This window comes from Pleurodeles waltl, chromosome 11, assembly GCF_031143425.1.
Source record: "Pleurodeles waltl isolate 20211129_DDA chromosome 11, aPleWal1.hap1.20221129, whole genome shotgun sequence".
In the NCBI taxonomy this organism is placed as follows: Eukaryota; Metazoa; Chordata; class Amphibia; order Caudata; family Salamandridae; genus Pleurodeles; species Pleurodeles waltl.
The window spans coordinates 363,950,840-363,964,652 of record NC_090450.1 but is presented as its reverse complement, the minus strand read 5'-3'; the positions used below and the strand labels follow the sequence as shown (position 1 = coordinate 363,964,652).

Sequence of the window (13,813 nt, the reverse complement as noted above, 5' to 3'; positions counted from 1 at the left end):
CTTGGCAGAGGTTCCTCTTGATCCAGAAGTGTTCTAAAAGTCTGGGGTTTTGGGTCCACTACTTACACTCATTTCTGCCTTTGAAGTAGGCAAACTACAAAGGAAAGTCTTTGTAGTGTAAAGGACCATGTCTCTTCCTTGCCCTGCCCCAACCACACTCTAAGGGGTTGGAAACTGTATTGTGAGGGGTCAGGCACAGCCCTCTCAAGTGCAGGTGTCAGCTCCTCCCTCCCAGTCTAGCCCAGGAAGACTCATCAGGATATGCAGGACACACTTCAGCGACCTTTGTCTCACTCTCCAGATGGAATTTACAAACAGCTTGTGTCAGTCTGATCCACACGTGGATTCAGCAGCCACTCAGAGGCACAGAATGGTTAAGCAAGATACTGCCCATTTTCTAAAAGAAGCATTTTCAAACAATCTAAAAACCAACCTTACCAAAAGATGTATTTTTACATTGTGAGTTCAGAGACCCCAAACTCCAAATCTCTATCTGCTCCCAATGGGAACACACTTAAAATGTACTTAAAAGCAATCCCCATGTTAATCTATGGGAGAGAGAGGCCTTGCAATAGTGAAAACTGAATTTGGCAGAATGTCACTATCAGGATGTGTAAAACGCACGAGTACATGTCCTACCTTTTAAATATACTACACCCTGCCCATGGGGCTGTCTTGGGTCTACCCTAGGGTGACTTACATGTAGTAAAGGGGAAGATTTGGACCTGGCAAGTGGGTGCACTGGCTATGTCGACTTGGCAGTGCAAAACGGCACACACAGACACTGCAGTGCCAGGTCTGAGAAATGTTTACAGGGCTACACACGTGGGTAGCACAATCAGTGCTGCAGGCCGACTGGTAGCATTTGATTTAAAATCCCTGGGCACCTCTAGTGCACTTTACTATGGACTTGCCAGTAAATCAAATATGCCAATCATGGACAAACCAACCATAATCTCAATTTCAATAGAAAACACTTGCACTCTAGCACTGGTCAGAAGTGGTAAAGTGCCCAGAGTACCAAAACCAGCAAGAACGATATCCAGCACACAGTCAAAAATACAGGAAACAGGGGGAAAAAAACAGGGGAAACCATGCCAAGGATGCAGGGTCTAGCAGCAGGGGAACCACAAGTTTGTTCGGCAGGTAAATCTCAGTATTTTGGTGCTCCATGTATTTTGCTAAAAAAGTAAACTACCCTCATAAAGTGTTTAGTACTATGTGCTGCCCACACAGTGGTACTGTAATGACAGGCCCCAAGCAAAGTATAAGCTGCACTCAAGTATGCAGGCATGCTTGCAGCATATACTCTGCATCTAAGCACAAATACAAAACTGGAAACCAGAATGGCAGGCTCTCAACCCTTGTCATGTCAATATGGAATGCGTCATGTCCTTATCGATATACTGTGGTTCTAAATGACTCCCTTCTCCACTCTCTGCACTCCAACGGTGAACCATCTGTGCATTTGAGAATAAGAATGTGCTAACTCTCACAGCACACAGTGAGCTGTCTTCTCCCATGCACTCTCGCTGTTGAAGAATATATGGCTAATATTATTTGAAGATACAGTTGTTAACATTTGATAAAATATATTGTGCCACTGTCGGCGAGCAGGCTTAACTTCTGGAATCATAAACTTTGCAAACAGAACAAAAGGAAACACGCAAATTCTGAATCATAAAACCTAAGATCAAAGTGGATATAATTTTCTTCTTTGTGAGTGATAAAATTCTAGGCATTTTAATTATAGCTCTTCCTAAAACTGTCATTCCCCGGTTTGTAGCCAAGTACAAAACCCTGTACTAAATTGCTCTGCACCATAGGAAGAACCACGCCAAGAATCAACCAGCTAAATTCCATCTCCTGTACCAAACTAACTCAGGGCCTAAATTAGACGATCGTCGCAGTGCAAAAAACACCAATTACTGGTAAAGGTAGCAACTGTGCCATCAGCAGGAGCACTGCCAACTGGGCAACTACAGCCTAACTACGTCAAGAAAAAATGATTACGGTACTGGAAATCCAGCTTTTGGAATCTGCAAAAAATCACCAGATTTTAAATTAAAGCCCACCTGTAAATCTTGTGTGCACTCCTAAGGCACTCATTACTAGTGGCTTTTTAAAATTCCAGTTATTTCCCTACCCATGAATTACTTGCACTTCAGAGAAATAACAAAGATTACAATTTTGGGGTGAATAACGTGTGTCAATTGCTGTTTCTATGCAAAAGTCTGCATATTCCCCCTGCAGCAGAAATCACAATACGAAACACAAACCGTATAATGTTGATAGGCCTGGTAACTCACTTTACTGGGCCTACTAGAATTTACAGGTGGTTTGTAATGGGAGGGGAGGTCGCTGCTGTGCATCATAAACAGTACAAGGCCGAGCCACCTTTCCTCAAAACCTCTCGTCAAAATATGCGCTTTACCATCTCTCTAGGTTTGATCTACACTTAAATAGTTAACCACGCAAGCCATCTGTTAAATCACAGTCTTACCTTGCTTTCACTGGCACTGCCACACACATGACTGTGGTTGTACTCTCGGTTGAAAGTGTGTGTTAGAAGACGCAGGCACTGTAAGAGAAAAATACACACGTTATCTTTGTTTAGCACAAATGTTATTATATTTCGCATAGCAACTCTGTTACTTGTTTATACAATGTAATTCGAGTAACATTTTTACATACAGTATAATTCGCAAATCCGTGGACAATGCCAGTAATGTGGTATCATATGACGGGTTTAACAGGGTACCCCTCACCCTTTATTACTATCTAACCCTTAGCTGCATCACCTAATACTACAGTGAGAGCTAGAACTGCGACTATGACTTAAGATGTGCAGAATGTACGGGGTAATTGCATATTGTCCATTCACTTTACTTCAACTCAGTTCATATCAAGATATGAAGGCGGGGCGGGCGTTGTCTCGTCTTGCTCCGGTGTTAAATTGAGTGTTAACTTGCCCATGCAGCTGTTAATGGGAACCAAGGGGCTACGCATCTAGGGAGTGTATAACCGTTCAACTTGCATGCCATGGGGTGAATAATGGTCCTCACCGTTATCATTCGCTAGCCCTTTAAAGTTCTCTGATAGAATATCCCATGCTAGTGAGATTCGTGTCTTGCACAGCCCCCTGTATTCCTCTCTCCGTAGTGCGCCACTCTCTGCCAGCCCCCAACCAGAAACCTCCTCCCACCGCTGATGTACTTGTGGAAGTTTCGGGGACATCCATCGTCTTGTTACTAAGCATTTGGCCAACAGAAGTGCCAAATCAATAAATCGGGCTGTCACCTTTGCTTTCTGTGGGCGTTAGTAGAGGCCAAGGAGGCAGGACTCAGGAGCCTCCCAGTGTAACTGGCCCATTAAAACCGTCAGTGATTGTGCTATCTCTGTCTAATTCTTAGTCAATACAGGACATTGCCATTACATATGTAGTGGAGCCACCCCACTTGATGACATCTGGGACATTCTGACGTTGCTCCAGGAAACATTTTATTTATCCGATGTGGAGTAAGATATGCTCTGTGTAAGACTGAGAATTTAATGAATTTGAATCTAGTGTTGCGCAACACTGTCTTGGGGGCTGCTAGTAAAAAGTCCCACTCTTCCTCGGTAAAAGTGCAGGATAGGTTTGCCACCCACTTCTTGCGTAGCAGCTCTAAGGAGATTCCTAAATGTAATCTAAGGCCCTGATACAACCAGGGGACCAAGTGACGGCCATGCCTTATGGTATGTAATGCCTGAAGAAGTGTAAATGTGCTCGGTTCTTTCCCCTCTAGTGTCCAATGCTGCCTTAAGTAACACAGATTACTTGCATGCAGGAGGAATTGACTATCTGGTAATCCATGAAAGTGGATGAAATCGGAGTGTGGCATCAGAGAGCCATCGGAAAAGCGTGCTGTAAGCATTAGCCGCCCTGATTGCTCCCAAGGCTCCAGTCGCTGCGCTGTTAGTGTTCCTAGGGCTAGATGTAGGTAGAAATGGGTTTGCGACTCGCAATTTGCGAGTCGCAAACCCATATGCAGGATGGTGTCCCTGACACCATCTGCGAATCGCAAGGGGGTTGCAAAGACCCACCTCATTAATATTAATTGTGATTCCCTGCACTCACGGGGATGGTGACCTGCTGGAGACAGCAGACCACCATGTCTGTGACTGCTTTTTTAATAAAGCAGTTTTTTTTTGTATTGCAGCCCGTTTTCCTTAAAGGGAAACGAGTTGAAATACACTCAAGAAAATGAAATTCTTTTGTTTCATTTTTTCAGAGTAGGCAGTGGTCCATAGGACCACTGCCTGCTCTGAAAAAATATTTTCAGTGCCATTCACAAAGGGGAAGGGGGTCCCATGGGGACCCCTTCCCTTTTGAGAATGGGTTAGCACCCACTTCACATGGGTGCTAACTGCAAATTGCTTTGCAACCGCGTTCGCAGTCACAAAGCAATTCTGCATCACAATGCGAATCGCAAATAGGAAGGGGAACACCCCTTCCTATTTGCAAGTCGCATTCCCATATTGCGAGTCAGTAACCAAGTTACCGACTCACAAAATGGGAATGAGCATTGCAATGCGGGTTTTGCATGGCGCAAACAGCAAAATTCGCTGTTTGCGCCATGGAAAACGTTTTGTACATCTGGCCCATAGTGTGGTTGGTAGGCCATGCAGTGGTATATTGTGGTATATATTTGGCGCATAGGGATAGGACATGTGCTTGTATCACAGGGCCATCTTCCAGTATTGCAATACAACCTGCAACAACAATGGGATGGGGCGGGGGCATCGGGCCCGGGACACAGCGTGTCAGTTTTAAACTTGGGCAGGTGTGAGGCCTACTTCCCACAAGTTGTGTCCAGCGAGCCAGTATGCCAGCCGCTGCAGTTGTCCCGTAATTCTTTATGCCTTAAAACCTGGAGTGCCCAGGCTCCCTCTTAACACTGGTAATTGTAGTTCAGCCAAGCCGACCCTGCAACGCCCGCAGCCCCACGCCATCTCCGTCAAAAGCGTACTCAGTGCATGAAACATTGGTGCTGGGATCACGATCGGTAGGTTCACAAAATGGTACAATAATCTGGGGAGCAGGACCATCTTCACCAGTGCCAGCTTACCAGCCACCGATAGAGATAGCGTAACCCCGAATTTTACTTGGGATCTTGGTGCTGTTCGCGTGAGATTACCATCCACTAGGCCATGCGGTTCCCAGTACACGCAAATCCCTAGGTATTGGAATGTATGCGGGGCTATATGTATTGTTGCTAATCCAAACACTAAGGGTGGGCGCATTGGTTGGGGCACAGAAAAATATGTTCAGGATTAACCCGCGTTTATATGTAGGCTGGAGAGTCGACCGAATTCAGTTAGTGTTTCCAAATGATACTACACAGGAAATTGTGTTGGTGGGAGGGCATATATTTTTGGAATCATCTATAGGGTCTGATGAGACAGTTAGCTTATCACAGAATATAATAGATACTGCCATAATTAAGGAGCCTGGGCTAATGTCCCAGGAAAGTACTGAATTTTTATCCTTAATTAGTTGGAATATCGCTGGGCTTCGATCCAAAGCTGAAAATTCAGAATGGTTGGAGTTTCTATCTACTCTTGATATCATTTGTCTTCAAGAAACTTGGCTTACGGCACCCTTTTACTTAGATGGTTATTATTCTGTGTCCCAGCCAGCTCTTCCATATAGAGCGGGCAGAGCAAGTGGTGGGCTCCTGGTACTTGTGTCATTATTACTACCAAAAATTGAGGTTTGTTTGATTTGGTCTTCTGCCTTCTTTTTGGTGGTCTTATTATCAATGACCGGGCGGAAAGATATTTTACTTTTAAATTTTTATAATAATATTCCAAGTATCGCCCTGTCAGGAAGCCTTGAAGAGCTTACAGACTTTTTAGACTCTGCTGGAAAACTCCAGGACAGGGAATTTGATATGATTTGGGTTGGAGATTTTAATGTTCAATTGTGTAATCATGAATTACCTTATTTATGTGGTGCCTCCACAGAAGGCAGAGAGTCACTTACTCACTTTACCCACTCTAATTTAGGTAATGCCTTGAATACCCTCATCTATAAATTTGATCTTGTTTTTGCAAAGGATATGACAAATAGTCAGATAAAGGAAATACCCAACTATACAGGGAGCACGAATGGTAGCATTATTGATTTTATCCTTATTTGCTCTTCACTTTCACGTTCAATTGTGGATTTTAAAATGAAATCCCACTGTGCCAGTGACCACAATCCCTTGAGCATAAAATTAGCTCTTAAAACTAGGGTAATTTCACCTAGGATAGTATGAAAGGGGAAAGTGGTTTTTAAAATAAATTTTGGCCCCAGTATAAGATGGGAGATAGTAAACCCTAATACCTTTCATGAGGACCTTATAACACAAAATAAGGTCCACATTAATACTTGTTTGTCTCTGCAATCCACTTGCACCCATCTTATAACTGCTTTTGAGTCTTTAAGCTGTGCTATTTCTGAGGCACTGACGTGTGCCGAACATCTTAAAGGCGTAAAACCTCAACGTTGGTTTAATTCGGCCTGTATGGCTGCCCATAGAGACTTAAAAACAGCTATTAAAACTATTCCATTTAGTCGTGATTTAGTTAAACAGGCTAGGGGCCGATATAAGTCAGTCCTTGAGGAGAGGAAGAAAGAAATATGCACTAGGGCATGGGAAGATCTTATGGCAGCCACGGAATTGAGGGACCCCTCTCAATTTTGGAAGGTGGTTAATCACCCATATTTCTCAGGACAGGCAAATAGGGAGGATGACTGTCTGATACCAGAGGGGGTCTGGGCAGAACACTTTTCATCTGTATTTCAGTCCGCAAATAACCCTTATTATGGTGTGGAGGTATGTGGCCTCTCACGGCTAGCTACTTCCATTCCAATTAAGAGTGGAATTTTACTTGAGACACATGAGATCACCACAGCAATAAATAAAGTGAAACTAAGGAAAGCCCCTGGCCCCGACGGGATTCCAGTGGACTTATTCAAATCTTTATCTGACTTGTGGGTTCCGCTAATCACAAATGTTCTGAAAAGTGCTATTCAAAGTTCTATCCCTTCCTTGTGGCTAACGGCAATAATTGTCCCGATATTTAAAAAGGGTAATAGGCTTGACCCCTTTTGCTATAGACCCATTTCTCTCATTGACTCCACGGCAAAGATTCTGGGGAGCGTCATTTTGAATCAGCTTGAGGAGTGAGTGGCAAGGACAAACATTCTATCGCCAATTCAATATGGGTTTAGGCCTGGATTAGGCACAGTGGATCAGGCCCTAAACTTACATCTTATACTTAGCAAATATGTTATTGCAAAAAGGGAATCTATCCACTTAGCCTTTACAGATCTGTCCAGTGCATTTGATATGGTGAATAGAGTAAAATTGTGGGAAATAATGGACACAATGGGGGTTGAGCAAGATTTGTTGGATCTGATCAAACGTTTATATTCTGACCTTACTATCACAATTCAGTTTGGACAACACGGCGAAAGATCCCATCCCCTTGCATCCAATCGGGGTGTTAGACAGGGCTGCACTTTGGCACCTTTTTTATTTCTGTTGTATATAAATGGCTTGTATAGCTATTTAGCTCAATATGGTAAGGATTTCCCAAGGATGAGTTTTAGACAATTGCCGATTTTATTGTATGCTGATGACGCCGTTTTAATTGCCCGCACGGCCAATGGCATACAGACCCTTTTGGATCTTTTCTTAACGCACACACAAGAGCTTGATTTGAAAGTTAATTTTAAAAAGTCACATGTTATGATTTGCGGTCCTAAAAACACACGCACTAAATGTTTTACAATGGGGGGGAACACCTTAACAAAGGTAAAAGACTTTTGCTTTTTAGGTTTGTACCTAAGTTCCACTCTGTCATGGAAATTCCATTTGAATTTTAAGCTCCAACAAATGGAAAGAAATGTTGAAGCAATCTTTCGCTTTGCTTGTAGATTAGGGCATAGACCGGTTCACCAGATCATCACGCTCTATAAATCCAAATGTGTCTCGGCGCCATTTATGGGGGTGGCCTCTGGGGATATACCAGTTCAAGTATATTACAACGGGCAGAGAATAAATTTCTCCACCGGCTACTTATGGTACCCACGAATGTAGCAAATATTATATGCCATGAGGAGTTGGGAATCCGCTACATTACAGATTTGATAGATATTGCCCCCCTTTTGTTATGGATAAAAGTATGGTCAAATCTGGCGGCTACTTCAACACATGATTGTGTAAAAGACTGTATTTCGTTAGCAAACCACAACAAAATTCCATGGTTAAATTTTGTTCATAACTGTTTTCGAAATTTGGACTTGGAGTTTATGTATTCTAAACCAGAGCTCTTGCCCGCCAATGCGAAAGAAATTGTTAAATTCAGATATAAAGAGTACGCTACGAATCTTAGATATCAAGTGGCAGAGAAATTGAGTTCTTTTGATTTATATGTACAAATTTCATCATCAAATTCGATAGAACCTTATTTTGTTTGGTTTCCGATCCCTTCCGTATACTCTTTACTTGGACTTTTTAGATTTAACATGATTCATTTTAGAGTGGCGTTTCCAACAAAATGTGTGTGGGAAAAAACATTACCGCCATGCCCTTGTGACAATTTTTCGAAACAAAGTACTTGTCACTTTATTTTATTTTGTACACTCTATTCAGCTCCTAGGGAAACCTTTTTATTACCTATTTTGCGTAATTTGCATACCCTTTCTTATAAAGAAGGATTGATTGGCATTCAAAGCCTTTCATCCAAACAAATGTGCAGCTCTATTCTAAGTTTTATCAAATCCGCTATCACCATTAGGAATCGATATGAATTAGCAATGTGACTATTTATTAAGGTAATTCAAATACTGTTTTATTGTTGTATACGATTTTATAAGTATTTATTATTATATATTGATTTAGTAGGCTTAAGTGGTACGCTTAGATTTTATAGACTTGCAGATCGAAGAGTCTCGCCTTTTGAATTATGCAATAAGTACTGTATTTTTATGATGATTTATATGTATGCATGTGTACTTTTATGGCAATACGCCAAATAAAGTTATTTTGACTGACTGACTGACTGACAGTGTTTCAGCTGTGGTTGTCGATTCCAGCCTCAAGTCTTTCAGGTATAAAGTCATACCGTCAGCATATTGGAAGACAGCCTGAATCGTGCCATTCAGTGGGGTAACCCAGTCTGCATCTCCCTGTTGCAGCCTCTGTGCGATGAGCTCTATTGCTAGCACAAACAGCAAGGGCAACAGGGGGCAACTCTCTCGCGTACTCCAGGATATTGCGTAGAAAGAGGTAATGCAAGCCCCCGTTTTTGCTCTCGCTGTGGGTTCAGTATAGAGGAGCTTGACCCACCTTATACAGGGCGCTGGTATGCCGCATCTGGCCAGCACTGGAAGCATGTAGTCCCAGTGGAGTGTATAAAATGCCTGCTGAATATCTAATGAAAGGCATCTGGAGTTGGGTTAATTGACTGGGGCTGCAGCCATCACTTGAAAGAAAGCAACGGATGTTTAGCGATGTGTTCCGTTTTTTGATAAAGCCGCCCTGGTCTACGTGTAGAAGGCAGGGTAGCAAGGGAAGCAGACAACGTGCCAGGATTTTACTTAATATTTTATATTCTGTGTTTAATATAAATAGTGGCCTTTAGGAAGTGATCATTGCCGGTTGTTTGTCGAACTTTAGCAGGGAAGTGACTAATGCCTGTGGGTAGTAGATGGAGACAACCAGCGCGTAACAATGCAATATAAGACCCTGGTGTACATCTTTGAGGAATATCCGAGACAACAAAGAAAAAGACTCTGCATTCTGTGGAATCTGCATGATGATCGGAGTGAATCCTAGTGGCGTTGTGCAGGTAACTTGAGTTTTTGGATGAAATTGGGAGTTCCTCTAATTGTTGGTGGGTACTTCTCGAAAGACTTCCTTCATCAGGGCTGCAGTGTGGGTGAACTATGCCCTCTCCCATATGTAAATGGTAAACTCCTTGTTTGTCTCTCAATCACTAATTTAACATTGCACCTTCTGCGGTAGATCCGCCTTATTGTTCAGACCAGAATGATGTGAAGCCCATCACCTAACATATATGGATGCTTAGGTGTTACCAGTTTCTCCAATTCATGGTGATAACTGTACACAAGTATCCAACAGTAACAGAGGTTATTGGACCAGCTCATAGAAGTTTAAATGGGCTGGCTCGTTCCATCTCTTACATTTTCACACCAGCCAGTGTGACTACATCTTTCTCCCAGTGCATTATGAGCCTATATGTTAGCCTTGGGTAAACTGAACATATTGTATCCTCCTTACTGAGCTACAGCCTTCCAAATGAAAAGAACACTTTGACAACCCTTACCTGAGTGTGTGCCAAAAGAATTTCTTCAAAACCTTCTAAAGAGGATCAAAATATCAGTTACTTCTGTATCACACTCACCTGTGATAAGTCTATATAGGGCCATGGAAATGGCCATATAAAAAAAATAGTCCAACGTTTTGATGTGTTGGTTCTCACTTGTAATTACGTTCTGTGTAAAGCTATTTGACCCACGCCCCCCAATTTAAGTCTTGTCTGCATGCTTGAAAACTGCAATATGTATGAATGAATGACTTGGGCAAATGTTGGCACTAAACTGATTGAGGTCACTCTGGTCTACACAAGTCTTACCAGAAGCTTAAGCCGACAATTTGAATGGGTAGCCACATAAAAATTCTAAGGGGAATACTGATAATCTAGTATGAGGTATATGATCAGGCTTTCCAGTCTCCTGAGCCTCTTGTAAATGTGAGAACTGCCAATATAATCTGCACACTTCTACACATCCGTCCTGTAAACTGTATGCATGTCTAAATTTGCTACCCCACACCATGTGCTGTAATTTTGAAATCTTTTGCCAGGAGTTGATACTTAAGCACCCTATAAACTCTAAACTAAGATCACTAAACCTCTGTCTAAAACTGTGTTCTTGGTAGTCTTTTGTGAACCGAACGGAAGTACTGTTGTAGGAGGCTGACCTGGTTTGTAGTGGGTACCCTAGGTACTTACACCTTACACCTTATACCTTATATATTTACCCATGGTTCTAATAATGTAGTGTATGTATGTATATGTGTGTGTATTCATGTGTGTTTGTATGTGTGTATGTATATATGTATATATATATATATATATATATATGTATATGTTGTTTCTGTGCTTGGCATGTTCGTGGGTCATTGCATGGCTCCTGGGTGGGTTGTTATACTAGATATCTATGAATCCCTGCTCTCATCTTATCACACTTATCTACCCATCATCATATGTCATGTCTCTATCAAACTATCCTCCATTCCCACTCTGACTCATCCCAAATCCTTTCTACTACTTTCATCTCCTAAATAACTCTGCCTAAGCTCTTCCCTCCGCTTCCACATCTAACTCACCAAACCTCACTCTACTACCATGACCTCCCACACAACCATACTAAATTCTCCCTCATTTATCTCACCCTGCTACTATGCTTTCCCTAACCCTTCCACACTCTTCCCTCCTACATCCCCATTTACTCATCCCAAGCCTTTGGGTTGAGTAAATGAGGGATATACTCCCAATTAACGCTTCTGGATTTCTTTCCTCCTCCACCCCTCCATTACTCCAGTTAATCTAACTAACAAACTCTTGTATCCACGGCTCAAATTAACTTATAATAATACTAACACTATACTCATATTTCCGATACTAATCCATCACTAATTCTTGTTGGGTTCCAGAGTAGCATGCTACTCACCGAAAAGCGCTTCGACGCCTCGTCAGGGGTAGTAAGCGCTATATAAATACTATTACAATACAATACAATATAAAGTTTTTCTAGTTGTGGGGTCAGTTTAGAAGGATATAGCGAGTAAAACTCAATGGGAAGACCATCTGAGCCAGGGTTTTGTTGCGGGCCATTTCTCTAATGGCCCCTCTGACCTCTCCAACTGTGACTGGGGCCCCTAAGGTCTCACGGTGTGTTGCAGATATCGATGGCAGCTGGAGCCTATCTAGGTTTGTTGTCGCTGCATCTAGGGATGTGGGGGAAGGATCTGTGTAAAACTCATGGAACGCTGTTTATCTCTGAGTGGATACTCTCCCGCGTGATATGGAGTTTATTGAAAGGATGGGGGTAGGGGCCGGGGTGGGGCGAACAAGCCGGGCTAGCACTGCACCTGCCCTGTCTGCTTCTATATGTGTTCATTGTTGGTATGCCCTTTAGTCCATTACTCTAAGTCTTTATGAGTGCTCTGCGTGTGCAATTCTCTCTACTTGGAGCAAGGACACATCTATCTCTTTTCGTGCCTATGCTTGTTCCACTTGTGTCATTTTGTTTTCTATACGCTCTAATGCTTTATGTACCTCCCTACGTGCTCCAACCAGGGTATTTATGGGGGTGTCACATATAACTACCTTGAATGCCTCCCACACTTGTATTACTAAAGAGGTGAATCCTGCGTTTTCAGTGAAATAATTGTCATTGGTTTTTGGCCAGGGTATCACAGAAGGGGACATCTTCGAGGATAGAAGGCTGTATCCTCCAGGTAGGAATAGGTGCAGGTATCCTGCCCTATATTATTGTCATCTCTAATAGATTATAATCGTATAATGTTTTGGCAAGATACGTGGTGTTTGTTATATTTGGTAAGAGATGATCGGAACAGAGAAAGTTATCTAAGCAGGAGTGAAGTTGGTGCGGGTAGGAGTAGAAGGGGCATTCTCCCATGCCTATTTTGCGGTCTCTCCACGGATCTGCGAGCAACCAACTCACTACCCATTGTCGCAGAGCTTTTGCTTGATGCACCACAGCGGCTATAGGCAAAGGGGGATGGGAGTGGTCTAGGGTGAAATCTAACACTGTGTTGCATTCTCCTCACAGTATCCAGGGACATTGAATCCAGTCTGCTAGCACATTCGTTAAATGTGACGAATATTTTTCCTGCTCCGTACTGGGTGCGTATATATTTCTGAGTACTACCGGTTCCCCGTCTAGTGTTCCCTTCACTAATATATATCTGACCTGTGCATCTGTCTGGGTACTGTGCACTTCAACAGGGACCCCCGCGCTTAGTCAGATCGTTGCGCCTCGAGCTTAAGCAGAGTGAGATATGTAGAAGAGCTGCCCTCTCCATTTCTTCAAGAGTTTAAGGGCCTCAGTGTACATGAGATGTGTTTCTTGTAGATAAACTATCTAAGCTTACCTCCTGTGAAATTGGGCTAATACCCTGTGGTGCTTATGCATTGTGCCCAACCCCAGCACTTTCCAGTTGAGGACTTTATATGCTTCGGAAATCATTCCCATGTCTTTTGTGAGTAAATCTACCAGTCAATGATAATCGCAGACCTAGCATGTCTAGTATGTTGACCAGTGGGGTGACTGTGAGTGTTAAAAAAAGTAACTACCCAATTCTCGGTCCAGCACTTATTCAGCATTCGAACAAACTGAACAGTAAATATAAACAACATGTAGAACTGTAAACTTTTGCCTTCGCACATTTGGGGGGTGAAGAAGCTGGTGGTAGCCACCTCTTGTTCCCTTTTGGGTACTTAAAAGCATGGAGCTGCGGGAGGCCATACAGGCCTGGACCCCATAACAGATAAAGAATGGGAGGAGGACCATCTACTACAGCCTGTGAGCGTTTAGCATACTGGAGGGGGGGTTTCAGGGACCCAATAGTGGAATCATAGGAGACATGATATTCACAATCAATTGGAACTGTCACAGTAGACAACCAGTTATAATCATACATCAACTTTTACCCCCAAGCACCTG

At 42.8% G+C, this 13,813-nt stretch overlaps 1 protein-coding gene across 3 annotated transcripts in view; it reads right to left on the bottom strand.

Moving 5' to 3' along the window:
• KIF1A (kinesin family member 1A) overlaps positions 1 to 13,813 on the bottom strand; it is a 3,950,406-nt gene that overhangs the window by 838,885 nt on the left and 3,097,708 nt on the right. For all 3 annotated transcript variants that reach the window (XM_069213666.1, XM_069213667.1, XM_069213668.1), the window contains one exon: positions 2,504 to 2,581. In XM_069213666.1, coding sequence (XP_069069767.1) covers positions 2,504 to 2,581 — 78 coding nt within the window. The remainder of the gene's footprint in view (positions 1 to 2,503; positions 2,582 to 13,813) is intronic.